Source organism: Canis aureus, chromosome 9, assembly GCF_053574225.1.
Source record: "Canis aureus isolate CA01 chromosome 9, VMU_Caureus_v.1.0, whole genome shotgun sequence".
In the NCBI taxonomy this organism is placed as follows: Eukaryota; Metazoa; Chordata; class Mammalia; order Carnivora; family Canidae; genus Canis; species Canis aureus.
This window is the reverse complement of record NC_135619.1, coordinates 7,326,934-7,340,774: the sequence shown is the minus strand read 5'-3', so window position 1 is coordinate 7,340,774 and position 13,841 is coordinate 7,326,934. Positions and strand designations below refer to the sequence as shown.

Genomic DNA, 13,841 nt, shown 5'->3' with positions numbered 1-13,841 from the left:
ACATCATTGCTACCATTCCCCAGGTGAGTATATCTGGGGCCTACCTGGGTGCCAGGGGCCTACCTGGGGCCATTCACCAGCAGCCTCCTCCTCTGTCACCTGCTGTCTGCTCTCTGTTGTCTGTTTTTCAGAATCCCCACACATCTGTTCCCTGCCCCACTCCCACCCTGACTGGCTTTATGTCCCTCAGTGCTGTCACATCAGAAAGACAAATAACCCTCCCCACGCATCTCTTCATTTAGTTCTCTCTGGACACCTCTCTCAGCATTTCACCATCTCTTCCCTGCCAAGGATTATTCCTTCAATCTGTGTCTTTGTTTCTTTTTTTTTTTTTTTTTAAGATTTTATTTATTTATTCATGAGAGACATAGAGGCAGAGACATAGGCAGAGAGAGAAGCAGGCTCCCTGAGAGAAGCTGGATATGGGACTCAATCCTAGGACCCCAGGATGAGGACCTGAGCCAAAGGCAGATGCCCAACCACTGAGCCCCCCAGGCACCTCCTATGTCTTTGTTTCTACCACCCCTGTCCTCTCAAGGGTGAGGGGCTCAAGAGATAAGGCAACAATCCTTCCCAGGGGCAAGGAAGAGAGAAGGATTTGTCTCTCCTCCCACCTCTAGGAGCAGAACCTGAGGGTCTGCGATGTCCTTAGAAAGAGGGCTGCCTAGGCTTGGGGTCTCAAGATGGAGCCAAATGCCAAGCCCTGGGGATGAGTGCTCCCTGCCTTGCACCTTTGCCTTGCTCCCTGCCTTGCACCTTTGGCTGGCAGTGGGGCTGTTGGAACTGAGACCTGGGCTAGAACTTGGGAGCTACAGGCTGGGAAGGATGTCTGAGGTCATCTAGCCTGAGGTCCCTCAGGTGAGCACACACTCTGCAGTTGATAACAGGGAGGAGAGCTCCTTGCTGACATAAGTTTGGGACACTCTGGGTTGAGTTTGAACAGACAGTTTACTGAACGACTCCTCAGATTGATAAGCTGCTATGCTTTGTGAATCTGCAGAATGTGGGGATGGGAGGCAGCATCTCTCAAAATGATCTGAACATCAACTTCTTGGGTATTTCTCAGACTTAGGGCTTCCCAGAACACTCTTTGGGAAATGGTAAAGTTTAACTGCCTTTATGGAACAAAATGGGAAACCCGGGTCAGAAAGGGGAAGGCAATCTGTCCAGTTCACAGAACATAGCAGATTCTGAGTAGAAGGAGGAAAACCAGTTTTAGTTGGTTCCCTTTGGAGAGATTGGCTTGGGGAAAGGTGGTCACCACTCAGTCCTGATCTTTCTAGAACTGACTCTAGGATCTTTCTTTTTTCTTTGGAAAGTCTCATGCTCCTATAAAAGGGATTGATTAATTGATTCACCCATAGAACAGATGTGCACTGAGGACCTTCTATGTGCAAGGCATTGACCTAGGCATTCTGAGAGAGAAATATAACATCACATTATCCTTATACATTAAATTAAGTCGTGGTATCTGTGCCTTCCCATTGTCCTAAAATAGACACATACTCTGTCACAGTTAATTAAGCAAAATTTTTTTGATTGCTTGGAAATGGAATGATGTCTCTTGAGATGGCAGAGCCTCTCAGTACGTCCCAGCACTAGAGTTGGGAGCACTGCCATGTTCCTCCTGTTTTTCAGAGCTCCCAGAGGCGCCAGTGGGCCAGAGGCTGTGCTATTTATCCTCTTCCTCAGTCAGGCCTCTAAGCTGCTTGTCCCCAGTCAGGAGCCCCTGCCACCTGAAAAGTTGCTGCAGCCCAGAGGTGACTATTTAGGGAACAGGGTTGCACATCACCCCAGCTTTCTGGAACTCCGGCTCTCCAGGGCACTTGGGCTCTGGGAGAAGCAGGTTCTGATGGAGGAGGCTGGCAGGCAGCCTGCAGATGCTGCTCCAAACCTCTCCTCTTTTTTTGCAGGTGCACTCCCCGCAAACCAGCCCCAGAATGGCACTGCCTCCCAGCCCCCTGGCTATGGAATATGTCAATGACTTTGACTTGATGAAGTTTGAGGTAAAACGGGAACCTGCTGAGGGGCGATCTGGCCCCCCAACAGCCTCGCTGGGCTCCACACCTTACAGCTCAGTGCCTCCTTCACCCACCTTCAGTGAGCCAGGCATGGCGGGAGCGACTGAGGGCCCCCGGCCAGGCCTGGAGGAGCTGTACTGGCTGGCCACCCTGCAGCAGCAGCTGGGAACTGGGGAGGCACTGGGGCTGAGTCCCGAGGAGGCCGCGGAGCTGCTGCAGGGTCAGGGTCCAGTCCCTATCGAGGGGCCCCACGGCTACTACCCAGGGAGCCCCGAGGGGACGGAAGCCCAGCATACACAGGTGAGTGATCAGTGAGTGGTCTGAGGGGAGGCAGGGTGAGGCAGGACAGCTCAAGAGAGGAAGGAGAATTTCGGGAGAGGTTTATGAATTGGGGAAGAGCCCGAGGGCAGGAGAAAGGAGGAGCCCTTGAAAGAAATCAAATAGAGAAAATACCTCTGCCCCCTCCTCTTTTTCCAAATGGAGAGAAATGGCTAGTATGAACCCGGAGGAACAGGGAGAAGAGAAGGCAAGGAGAGGACTAGAAGGGGAGAGTTGAGAATTAATGGGGAGCGGTTGATGACGGGGAGGTAAATATCCTCAGTCTGTGCAAACACGGAAAGAGCCGTGTGCGGAATGGAAGGAACCGTGTTGAGGCTGTGGGAACGGGAATGAGGTTGGCCTTTCCAAACATCGTGCCTCCCCAGCCCCCAACCTTCTCAGGAAGGATCGGGACTCATCCTATTAATTATAGACACAGATGGGGGTGTTGAGGGCATTAGGATGTAATCCAAATCCTTTGAGGGTCACAGGGTTGCGGCCTTCAGGACAGGGGAGCGAGGCGCACTGGCGGGGCGGGGTTGGCCTGGGCGCGTGTCCACGGGGCACCCAGAGCCTGCGGACCGCCGCTGAGCACCGCGCGGGGACGGCGTGGGTGCCAGGCGCGCGGCTGGCTCGCAGGAAGGCGGGAGGCTAGGCCTGCAGCGCGGGGCGGCCCGCAGGGGCGCGCGTCCCCCGGGGAGGCGGGGCTTGTTGGGGCCTGGGGCGGGGTCTGGGCTGCCGGGTGGATTCGGCGGCGGGGCGGGCCGTCCCGCAGGCCCCCTGAGTGTGAACTGCGGAGCCGGGCGGGACCCGGCGCTGACCAGCCCTCTGCCCTCTCCCGCTGCAGCTGGCCGAGCGGTTCTCGGACGCGGCGCTGGTGTCGATGTCTGTGCGGGAGCTCAACCGGCAGCTGCGGGGCTGCGGGCGCGACGAGGCGCTGCGGCTGAAGCAGAGGCGCCGCACGCTGAAGAACCGCGGTTACGCGCAGGCCTGTCGCTCCAAGCGGCTGCAGCAGCGGCGCGGGCTGGAGGCCGAGCGCGCCCGCCTGGCCGCCCAGCTGGACGCGCTGCGGGCCGAGGTGGCCCGCCTGGCCAGGGAGCGCGACCTCTACAAGGCTCGCTGTGACCGGCTGACCTCGAGCGGCCCCGGGGCCGGGGACCACGCCCACTTCTTCCTCTGAGCCGCTGGGGGCCGGGGAGTGGTGTCGTAGGGGGTGGGGGGCACCACCCAGGAGGCCACTGTACCTTTCACTAGATGGTTTACTGAGCGCCTTCTGGTCCAGACGCTCCGTAGTATGACTATACGTAAATATCCTCTCAAGACATGCTCCAAGGTTAGATGCTGGTTATTTTTTGGGAGAGGGGTCTTCTCTCTTCACGCAGGCAGCACACAGAATCCCCCACCTCCCGTTCCGCCCCACATGACCAGGACACTGAGATCTGGAGGGGCGGGTGCTGGGCACTATGGGGTGGGGTGGGGAGGTGTGGATGGTAGCTGGGTGACAGTGAATGGGAGCCGAGGGAGTGGTGTGACTCCCCCTCAGTTTAGAATTTAATTCAAGGTTTTCAACCTGTAGTGCATGAAGGTGGTAATTAGCAATGAAGCCTCATTCGGAGGCTTGTAAACTCCCCATTTTAGGACTACTGCGTTTTCAAGATTTCAGTTACCAACAGCAAGACAGACTAAGAACTCTCTCCAAGAGGCTTTACTCCTACCCAACCTAGAGGCCTCCAGGGCCCAGGGCAGTAAAGGCCTGAGGAGCTCTGAGAGTGGCTGGGAGAGAACTCTGGAGACTTGAGTGCTAGTCCCAGCTCTGCCACGGGATACCTCTGTCACCTAGGGAAGCTCACTTGGTCCCTGGGATTTGGTTACCTCATCTAATCCTGGGTTGGATGACTTCTGACACCTTTCCAGTTCTGGCATCTCCTTGGTGTGGGAGTGCCAAGAGTCTCCCCAAGAAGCCCCCAGAATAACCTCACCAAAGGGACTTCCTGTCCTGCTCCCGCTTCTTGATTGCAGCCTAGGCAGTGGATGAGCCCACACACTGGTCCTCTGCTGTTCCCTCTGGGCTGCTTTGGCCCCTCCAAACCTGCATAGAGTACCCTTGCTACCTCCTGCCTTGCTGAGGGCTGAGATGAGATTTTACTCAGTATGATAAGATGTTGAAAGAATGTGGTTTTTGTGAATTAAACTTGAAGTTCAGGAAGAACTGTATACCATTGGCTAAATGTTCTTGCCATTTAGGATGTGTTCATTCTTTAGCCTTGCTCTTGGCTGTGTGTGTGTGTGTGTGTGTGTGTGTGTGTGTAGTATCGGTTCTGGAGGCCCAATGAAAATGAGGTGGAAGGGTGGGGATTGGGCCAGATGGAGCCTCCTCCTCCTACCACCATAGCACAGAAGCCCAGGAGCAGCAGTGACTGGGCCAGGCCTGCCTATGGCTATCCTGAGGTCCCATAGTTGCCATGGTTACCCAGCCCTCTAGTTCATCTGCCTACAGAGAGAGTAGGCGGGGGCTCTGGGCAGAGCAGAGGCATTGAGCTGGGAGCATCTACCTCACCAGCCACTGTCGTAGGTCCTCTAAGGGACATAATAAATAGGGAGAAGCAGTTGAGGGTGGAGAAGAGGCTCCCATATGTCTCTCTTCCTTTCTGCCCCCTCTTTCCACCCCCTCCCCAGCTGTCTCTTCACAGTTCTTGTTCCCTCCTCCCCCTCCTCTAGCGCAGCTTGTCCCTCTTCCACTCAGACACCTGCAATGGGAAGCATCTCCTCCATTTCCCCCAGGATTTCTTCCTCTTTTCTCTTTCTCCACCACTGGCCACTGGCCACTAGCCACCCTCTCTGGCTCTGGCTCCTCTCTCCTGAGTGGCTCACAGCACCTTTGGCCTCTCCTCCATCATCTCCTCCCATGAGCATCATTGAAGGAAGAGGCTGGGGCAGCGAGGACCCCTCCAGGAGCCCATCTTTTCTTCTCTTGCTCTGGATTATCACCTGTGTCCTTGCCTGCTCTCTGGAGCTTCAGTCCAGACTGAATACTGCTCTTGCACACCTTCCTTAACTGGCTGAGGCCTGCACAACACATACACGGGCAGAGACACCATCCATAGGCACCTGCTCTCCTACACACAATCAGCCCACGTATACATACACCTGGGTCTCTAGATGGGGCTCACACAGAAGTTGCACACTAGTGATTAAGAGTGTGGGCACTTCAGTCAGATGGGTCTGGGCTCAATTCCAGGCTCACCAGTTCTTTGACGATGGGTGAATTTAAATGAAGCCTCACGTGGTTTGCCAGAAAAATGGGGTAAATGATGCTAGTGAGAGTGAATGCATTTAAAGCATGTAGCACAAAGTTTCATACATGCCAAACAATAACGTCCACTGCTGTTGTTAATGTTATTAAGGGGACACAGACTGACTTCCTGAAACATTAAGACCACACTCATGGAGAGGCAGGGATGTGCAGTGTATGAGGACATGCGCACATTCACGTCCCCAGGAAAACCAGGCTGCGCAGACCTTAGATGCCCCCTCTGTGTTCATAATTCACTCACAGACCTGCTGCCCTCCTTCAGTCCCCCCAACGCCCCTGCTTGGCTTGCCCCACAGCTGTGTGGGGGCTGGAGTGCAGCTCCTGGAGGACTCAGCAGGGCTTCTCTGGAGACAGCTGTAAGAGGGCATCAACCTGCCCCTTTGACAGCCCCTCATTACCACCCTGCATCTCTGGCAATTAACCTCCATGGTGCTGGGCCCCCTGGGGTTGGGAGGTGAGGGAGGGGCTCCTTAGATCCCACTGGCACACAGTTGGGGTGAAACCGCTGAGATACCAGGCTGCATAGGAGCTGTGGCTCAGACTTGAAAGGGCTGGTCCTCATTTCTAAATAGTGTGGGAGGATGGGCGGGGGTTATGGACTGTCCATGGCCATATGGGGCACGATGGATAGAGGCCGAGGTGCTAGGAGTGATTCCTTTTATTAAAGACCAGAAAGTCAGGATAACTGAAGAAAGTTACAAGGCTGAGGGGTATGGGGCCTGGAGAGAAAGAGCAGGGCTCACCACGCACTTCCAGGACCTAGGGGGCACAGCTGGTCCAAGGGGGAGAGGCACTGGGCACTCGAGTCACAAGGGTCAGGACAGGCACCTGGGACCGGTGGGATGGATAGTCCATTAGCACCTTCCTCTGCATTGCACGGAGCCCCCGCCCCCACGTGCTCCACCAAGCCCCACCCCTTAGGGCCCCGGGACTCACTGAGAGGCGGAGGGAGTGTCAGTGGTCCGATGGGAGGCAGTCACGGGCTAGGGCTGGGGGTCGTGGCCGGGGTGCAGGGCCTGGGAGCCCCGGGGCTGATGCCCTGGCTGGCGTAGTACTCCACCACCTGCCTGGGCACCTCAGCCAGGACGCACTTGGCAAGAGCGGAGGGTGCGGCCTGGGGGTGGGGGTGGGGACGGGGTGAGGGGGGGGCCGGACAATGGGGATTTCGGGGGTGGCCCGCGGGGAGCCAGTGTCCCTCACGCGCCATCAACCCCAAGTGGGACAGATGGGTGAGATTTGAGGGCCTGAGGGCCTGGGGAGCTGAGTCCTTCAGCCGGGAGGGGGGGCCGGGCACTCACATCCTTGAAGTCCCGAAAGGGCACGAACTGCACGATGTCTCGGGCCGCAGGCACCCCTCGGGGGCAGCGCAAGGGACCGTCGTCGCCATCCAGCAGCCGCATGTCCGAGAAGTCGGCGTTGCCCACACCCACGATGATGATGGACATGGGCAGGCGGGAGGCGCGCACGATGGCTGCGCGGGTCTCGGCCATGTCGCTCACCACGCCGTCCGTGAGCACCAGCAGCACCGAGTACTTCTAGGGCAGGCAGCGGGGAGAAAGGGTAGGCTCTGTGTGCCAGGGCGTTGGCCCCTGCCCCAGGCTCAAGCCTCGGCCCTGGCCCCACCAGGGCACAGCCAGTGGGGCAGTGCCTGGTTTCGGCTGCGTCTCCTCACCGTGGCTTGGCCGGTGCTCTGCTCGCGCTGCGCTGGCCCGGCCACGCGGTTGATGATGGGGGCCACGTTGGTGGGGCCGTAGAGCTGGATCTGGGGTAGGCACCGGCGGTAGGAGGCGATGACCCCCGAGATCTCTGTAGGCGAGGGGGTGAAGCCAGCAGAGATTAGCAGGCCTTCTGACACCCTTAAAGCAAAGAGGTCCTTTCCTGTCTCAGGACTGCCTGTCCCCCTAAGTTCCTCACTAAGCAGGAGAGTTGGATGGTCCAGACTCTGGGAGAGGAGGCCAGGCAGATGGTGGGCCAGGGACCAGGAGTCCCCAATGAAAACAGCAGCTGAGTGGTCCGATCAGCCCAGGCCTGGGCCCATGAGGATGGAGTCTGTGCCATGGGGTGTACAGGCTGCACGAAGTGTATGGGGGAGGGTGGGCCAGTGAAAATCTCTCCTCTTACCTTCACATTCCGGGTTTTCTGGGTCAAAGTTGATAGCAAAGTCATGGGACACCTGTGAGGGCGAGAGCCGGGAGAAGATGTCTCTCCTTCCTTTCGCACTCTCCCAACAAATCCTCCCTTTTTCTCAATCCAGCCTACCTCGAAGTTAGGGGGGATTCGAGCGCCAAAGCCAAATGCTGGAAACCGTTTATCACTGGGGAGAAGAAAAGGCTGTGGGGCCTAACCGGCAAGGCAGGCCTCCCTCCTGGCCTCCCTCCTCCCCAGTCTACCCCTCTCCCACCTGTCATAGTCCTGGCAGATGCCTCCCACGGCACGCAGGGCCTGCAGGTAGTGGTTGGGCTGGCGGGGGCTGAGGCAGTGTAGGGACTGGCTGCTCCTCGGGTCCCCATTGGAGGCAGTGAAGTCGATGGCCACCTAGTAGAAGTGGGGAGAGGGTCACACCGCATCCGTGAGAGCTAACAGAGAGGCTCACCCAGAGCTAGTATCTGTAGGGAGGACTAAGGTAAACCCAGTCAAGCCCACAGGGAGCCTTATCATGGAGTGGGTGTCGGGTACAAGAAGACCATACTAAGCCTCCTGAGAGGTCCCAAAATAGGGGCAGTGGGGATTTGGAGCTCCTTCTGTTCACTCTTACTCTTGCCTGTGTCCCCTGTCCCCTGTCCCCTTTACCGTGAAGCTGATCTGGCAGCCGCCCATGATATAATCCAGGAAGGTGTGCACCTTCTCCACCTAGCAGGAGGGGGAGAGGTAAAGTAGCAGGACCGTCCTTTCAGGAGGTAACTGGTCGGGGCTTCCATGGGGTAAGTGGAAAAACACGTTTTTGAGGTTGGAGTTCCCGGTGGGATAGGGCAGGGCTTCTCAGTTCTCAGAAGAGGAGAAACTGGTCTTTGAGACAAGGGCAGGGGTGAATCTGAGGGTCTGACTTGAGGCAGACCCTGGGATTTACCGTGCACTGGGCCAGGACTACGGTTCCTGAGCTCCTGTAGTTCTTCTTCTTGTCCCGGTACTTGGGATTGATACAGTCCCACTGCATCTAGACCCCACACACCCCACAATCCCAGAGTCACCATTTCCTGTGGTGACCCCTTGTCTCCCTTCCGGCTGGGCCTCCCAGAGCAAGACCCCCTCTGTCTAAAGACAGAGCCCGGGTACTTTCCACCCTTTCTCCCTCATCACACATCCTGGGCTCTTCAGTACTCTTGGAACTCTCCCAGGGATCTGGGTGGGACTCTGAGGGGCTGGGGGTCTCTGCGGCGGCACCTCCTGCCCAGGGTTTGCGGTCCCTTCCTGCATCTCCTGGAAGGTGCTGGTGAACTCGCCGATGAAGTCATGCTTCCCGCTCGAGTCATAGTCATACACCAGGAACTGAGAAAGCAAGGAGGGGAGGCAAAAGGGTCAGGGTCACTTTGCAGTGGTTCCTGGGGAGCAGAGGGAGGGATTTAGGGAGGTGGGGGCTAACAGTCCCTGGGCCCACACACATGAACTCAGTTTGCCCAAAGAGGCTACCTGCTGAACTTTATTTTTTGGCTCCATCTGGCCCAGACTTTGGCCTTGATAAAAGGCACACAGTGTGCGAGTATTGAGCCATGCCTGGGTCTTTGCTCCACAGTGGGAAAGGCTTATCACATGAGGGATGGGGAGGGGTCTTGACAGGCTCAGGGGCCATGTCTCCCACAGGGGCTGAACGCTCCTTGGCGGCTCTTGCTTGGCGGGGCCTCACCTTCAGAGGCCGGTGGACATCACAGCTGCATAGGGAGTGCAGGGACAGGCGGAATGGCTCCCAGCTGGGATTCAGGTTGTTCTTTACCACCTTGGAGAGACACCAGAGGGCTGGTCACCTCCTGTCTGGGTTCCCCTACCTTGCTCTTCTTCCCTCCCTCCCCTCAGCCCCAGTCACCAACCTCAGTCCTCCAGACGAGCTGATCACTCTGGTCCCCATCGGTTTTATAGATCTCCATGAAAGGATCAGACTTGCTGAACAGATCCTGGGGACGCAGAGGAAAGGACATGTGAGCCTGGTGAGGTCTGCAGGGGGAGGCAGCTAAAACTGAGGAGGGAGCAGCTCTGATTTGTCTTGAGTGGGGGCCTACGCTCTCTAACAAGGAAGATGGGGGCCAAGACTCTGGGGGTTCCCACCTTGTTGTCCAGCTTGTGGGCTCTGAAGGTGAGCTGGACATAGTCATTGGTGCCAGATACTTCCTCGGCCACAATCTGCAAGGGGATATAAGTGGCAGGATTCCCCCCTACCACCCAAAGAGCCACTTCATGCCCTGTCCCTTCAGTGAGGGCCAGTCCTGGACGTGATGTCACCATGGATATCCATGAGAGGGCATTGAATGCCCCATCTAAGGGTGAGTACAAGGTGATCTTGCCTACCGTGATGGTGGACTTGCCCGCAGTCTTCCCATTCTTCAGCAGTAATGGCTTGGTGACCTTGGTTTGTGACACAATCTGGAGATGGAAGTGGAGGGAGACCCAGCTGTGACATTCCCATCTGCCTGGGCCAGGGAACAAGGGACAGGGTACTAGGTATCCTTAGAGTGTTCACAGCGGCTGTGCTTGGGCTAGAGTTGGACTTAATTTCCACAGCAACGTTTTAAGAGTAAACAATGTGATGACCCCCATTGTTTAGATGAGGAAACTAAGACTCAGAGAGGTTAAGGATCTTGCCCAAGGCTGCACAGCCAGCAACTGGTGGAGATGGGGGTCCAAGCCCAGAATGAACTCACTCCAGAGTTGATTTTCTGTTATTTTGGCTTTCAGAGGCAGAAGCCTACGAGGGTAGGGTGAATGGGAATGCAAACCTGGCCCAGGGTGCATTCTGTAGAGCCCAAGAAGGTGTCGTTGCTGGGACCGGTGGCTCCGTCCTCAGCATCAAACACATGGAACTGCAGGGGCTGCTTCTCCTCAAAAAAGTACTCAAGGGCCAGCACCCGAGAGAAGACCGGGCTAGAACAGGAGCGTAGCACCTCTGTGCGTTCCACCTGCAGCAGGAGGGGCGAGGGCCCTCTGGGACACCAGGCTACTTTGCCCTGCCCTGGACCACCCTGCTCATGCCAGCTTTCTTCGGGCTCCCATACCCCCGGTGACTAGCTCTTCCCTTGGTAGGTTCAGCCCTGAGCTTAGGATGCTGCCAGCCCACTGAGCCATAGGGCCCATCTCAGGACTGTCTGGGACTCTGCGGACTTTGGAAGCTATAAAACGGTTTGTGTTTGTCATGATGAAACACCTGTCCCCAGGGTGACCCCCACTGCCTAGAAGAGGCCCCTCAGGGTCCTCACACTCCCCTGTGAGGCTTCCCTTGCCCCTTCCCAGCCCCCATCCTCCCCAGGCCAGGAGGTTAAGATAAGACCAAGCCTGTTCTCACCTCCACCCATTGCTCATCAGAGTAGAGCTTGAGCAGCACGCAGGGGTGGGGCTTGGTGAGTGTGTCTCTGTCCAAGAGGCCATGGCAGGACACCCGCAGCTCTACCCGTGAGGCCCCCAGCGTCATGGCTGGGGGCTCGGGTACCCATCCCATCTCAGGGTCTGACATGTCACTGTGGGGACAGAACAGATGACCTGGACACTGGAAAGGGAACATCTGCCAGGGGAGGGGTCTGTCTTCTGGGAACCTAGGCCCCCCTCCTCCCTTGTCAAGCTTCCTGAGGCCCTAGGATCTCATAGATCTCTTGCTTCCCCCCTACTCACCCTCACCCCTGCCCTCAGCTTGGCTTCCCTGGGGCTCTGAACAAGGAGGGAGGAGGATCTGAGCCTCCCGCTCCCGCACAGCCGCAGAGCCGCACAGCCGTGTGCCTCAGTCACTCCTGCTGGCCTACTGTTCGTGGATGAGGCTCAAGAAGGCTGGGGGTGTTCGGTGGGGGGGCATTCCTGGCAGTCTTGGCTCCTAGGCCATCGATTGATCTAAGCTTTCTGCTATCTCAGCACCTTCTGCTATTTCCCGACTGATGTTTGAGCCAGCACCGCACTCAGTCTTGGCACGCACAAGGGAGCTGAACTGGGGCAAGGGAGTGGGGAGATGGGTGGAGGAGCCCCTGGAAGCCTGAAAGGGGATGGGCCTCAGGAATGGAGTCTGCAGGGAGTGGGAGGAGGCTGCTCATAAGGTGCCCTGTGGGGCTGTCCCTCTCCACCTCACCCTACTCACCTTCTGGGTGGCTCATGGCAAGGGAGGGGTGGTGGGTTTGGGCAGTTGGAGACGGATGCTGGTCTCTGCCTGCTGAAAGCTCCTCCAAGGTTCCTGGCAGGGACTCCCACTATGACAAGTCTCGCTTCCCTCCCCACCTCCCCTGTTCTCACACTTCTTGGCAGCACTGGCACTGTCTCTTAGCGACAGGATTTTTGGGGAGCCACAGCCCCCTCCATGCTGCCCGTGGGATGCACGCATGCCACCCTCCCCCAGCAGTGGTACCAAGCCTCGGGCAGCAGCAGGCAGGGGGATGCTGGCCCGAGTTCACGGCCGGTCAGTCCATCTATCTGTGTCTGTCCACATCGCAGGGTGAGGCTGTCTCTGATCCTGTGTCGTGCTTTCCCCAGCCGAGTGTGTGTTGATATGTCTGAATGCCCCCACCCTGTGTGTCTGTCCCCTGGTTGTGTGTCTGTTTCCAGGAGGGTGTGCCAGTTCCAGTACCTCCCTCAGGACTGGGACCCTTCTCTGGCTAGGGTACCCCCCCTCCCCATAGTGCGTACCTTTCTGGATATGTGAGAGGAGGGTCTGAGTGGGTGGGTGGGGGTCTCTGCCTTCCAGTCACAAGTCTCCCAGTTCTTGCAGGGTCCCTGAGATGGGCAGGGGCATGTGGTGGTGAGAGGATCGGGCAGAAGTGGAGGCCTCTCTGGGGGCTGGGGGAGACGTTGTTATGGAGACTGGGCCAGGCTGGGAGCTAGGAAGGAAGGGTAGGCTCACCTGGGCTCTAGTCGGGGGGCTCTTCTCTCCGGCTCTCTGGCCCTGGCCCTGACTCCCTTGCTGCTCCAGCCGCTGGCGCCGGCTCCGGCTCCGGCTCTGCTGCTATTTATGGGGCATGGATGGGGAGGGGTGGGGGGGCCCCGCAGTACCAGCTCCCCCCCCCCCCCCCCCCCCCCCCCCGCACAAACCGGTTGGGAGGGAGAAGAGGGAAGGGGCAGGGCCACTGCCGAGGAAGGAGCCACAGAACCCACAGAACCGGGGAGGAGGGCGGGCTGGGGGTGGCTCAGAGGCAGGACCCCCACAGACACAGTGACACACCCACACCCGCGCTCACGTTGTGACAGTGCCTGTGTGCACACACATTCACGCTGGGGGATGATGGAGACACACGCACCCACGACTCATGGGATACTGACACACACAGGCGCCAGCACATAAACTCACTGTGACACCACGACAGTTACAGCCCTACCAATACACATAAGGAAACACACCCAGTCTCACAGCACTCTCCACATCACGCTTGTTGAGGATATTCGCAGTAACACATCAAAGAACACGGGGCTATACTTGTCACACACACGTACACTCATTCACACCAACCTAAATACACCAGAATGGAGATCTTCACGTGCTCCTTAAAAATCATCCCGTGCCACGCTAAATCTCATAGCTTTGAGAATGAGGTCCAGCTCCCTAACTGTTTTTATTTATTTTATTTTATTATTGTTTTTCCCTAACTGCTTTTAAACAGGGACACACTTAAGGAAATGGATGCAGTCACCTAAGGGCACACAGCCTCCCATCCTGAAGCGGGGGCTGCCAGTAGAGAGATGTGCCGAAGGACCGATGGCATCTTCCCAGCACCCATGGCTCACCGCTCCCCCCATATTCAGCCCGAGCGGTCATATCCTTGTGGGAGGGGCGATGCCACAGACAGATCGTGAGGTAACAAGTCATTAGTCATTCCCTATTGAGACCAGGGACAGTGAGGGATTGCCTGGGTAGCTGCATGCCGTGCGTGAAGACATTTGGGTCCATGGTGACCTGGGATGAGTACACGAGAGGGTTCACCTGAACATCTCTACCCTCCCTCCTCTGAACTGCTCACATAATAAGTTAGCAGCCATTTGTTGAACGTCTCCTGGGCGCCAGGGGCTGGGGCTGC

The 13,841-nt window shown here is 57.3% G+C and overlaps 2 protein-coding genes across 4 annotated transcripts; one reads left to right on the top strand and one right to left on the bottom strand.

Moving 5' to 3' along the window:
• The first annotated feature begins 965 nt into the window (after positions 1-965).
• On the top strand, positions 966-4,553 carry NRL (neural retina leucine zipper). The gene is made up of 3 exons (XM_077908441.1): positions 966-1,760; positions 1,914-2,321; positions 3,187-4,553. The coding sequence occupies exons 2-3, from the start codon at positions 1,941-1,943 to the stop codon at positions 3,517-3,519; spliced, it is 714 nt and encodes a 237-aa protein (XP_077764567.1). The 5' UTR covers positions 966-1,760; positions 1,914-1,940; the 3' UTR covers positions 3,520-4,553.
• A 1,739-nt stretch (positions 4,554-6,292) lies between these two features.
• Positions 6,293-12,789, bottom strand: CPNE6 (copine 6). 3 transcript variants are annotated; one of them, XM_077908705.1, is made up of 17 exons: positions 12,674-12,789; positions 11,141-11,312; positions 10,578-10,757; positions 10,150-10,224; positions 9,910-9,984; positions 9,675-9,758; positions 9,494-9,583; positions 9,034-9,138; positions 8,720-8,806; positions 8,443-8,502; positions 8,054-8,187; positions 7,912-7,966; positions 7,774-7,825; positions 7,325-7,458; positions 6,951-7,187; positions 6,589-6,766; positions 6,293-6,480 (listed from the first exon to the last, which is right to left on the bottom strand). In XM_077908705.1, the coding sequence occupies exons 2-16, from the start codon at positions 11,306-11,308 to the stop codon at positions 6,629-6,631; spliced, it is 1,674 nt and encodes a 557-aa protein (XP_077764831.1). In that variant the 5' UTR covers positions 11,309-11,312; positions 12,674-12,789; the 3' UTR covers positions 6,293-6,480; positions 6,589-6,628. The 3 variants fall into 3 exon arrangements, with proteins under 3 accessions (XP_077764831.1, XP_077764833.1, XP_077764832.1); XM_077908707.1 differs by lacking the exon at positions 12,674-12,789 and adding an exon at positions 11,918-12,063; XM_077908706.1 differs by lacking the exon at positions 9,910-9,984.
• Positions 12,790-13,841: the final 1,052 nt, after the last annotated feature.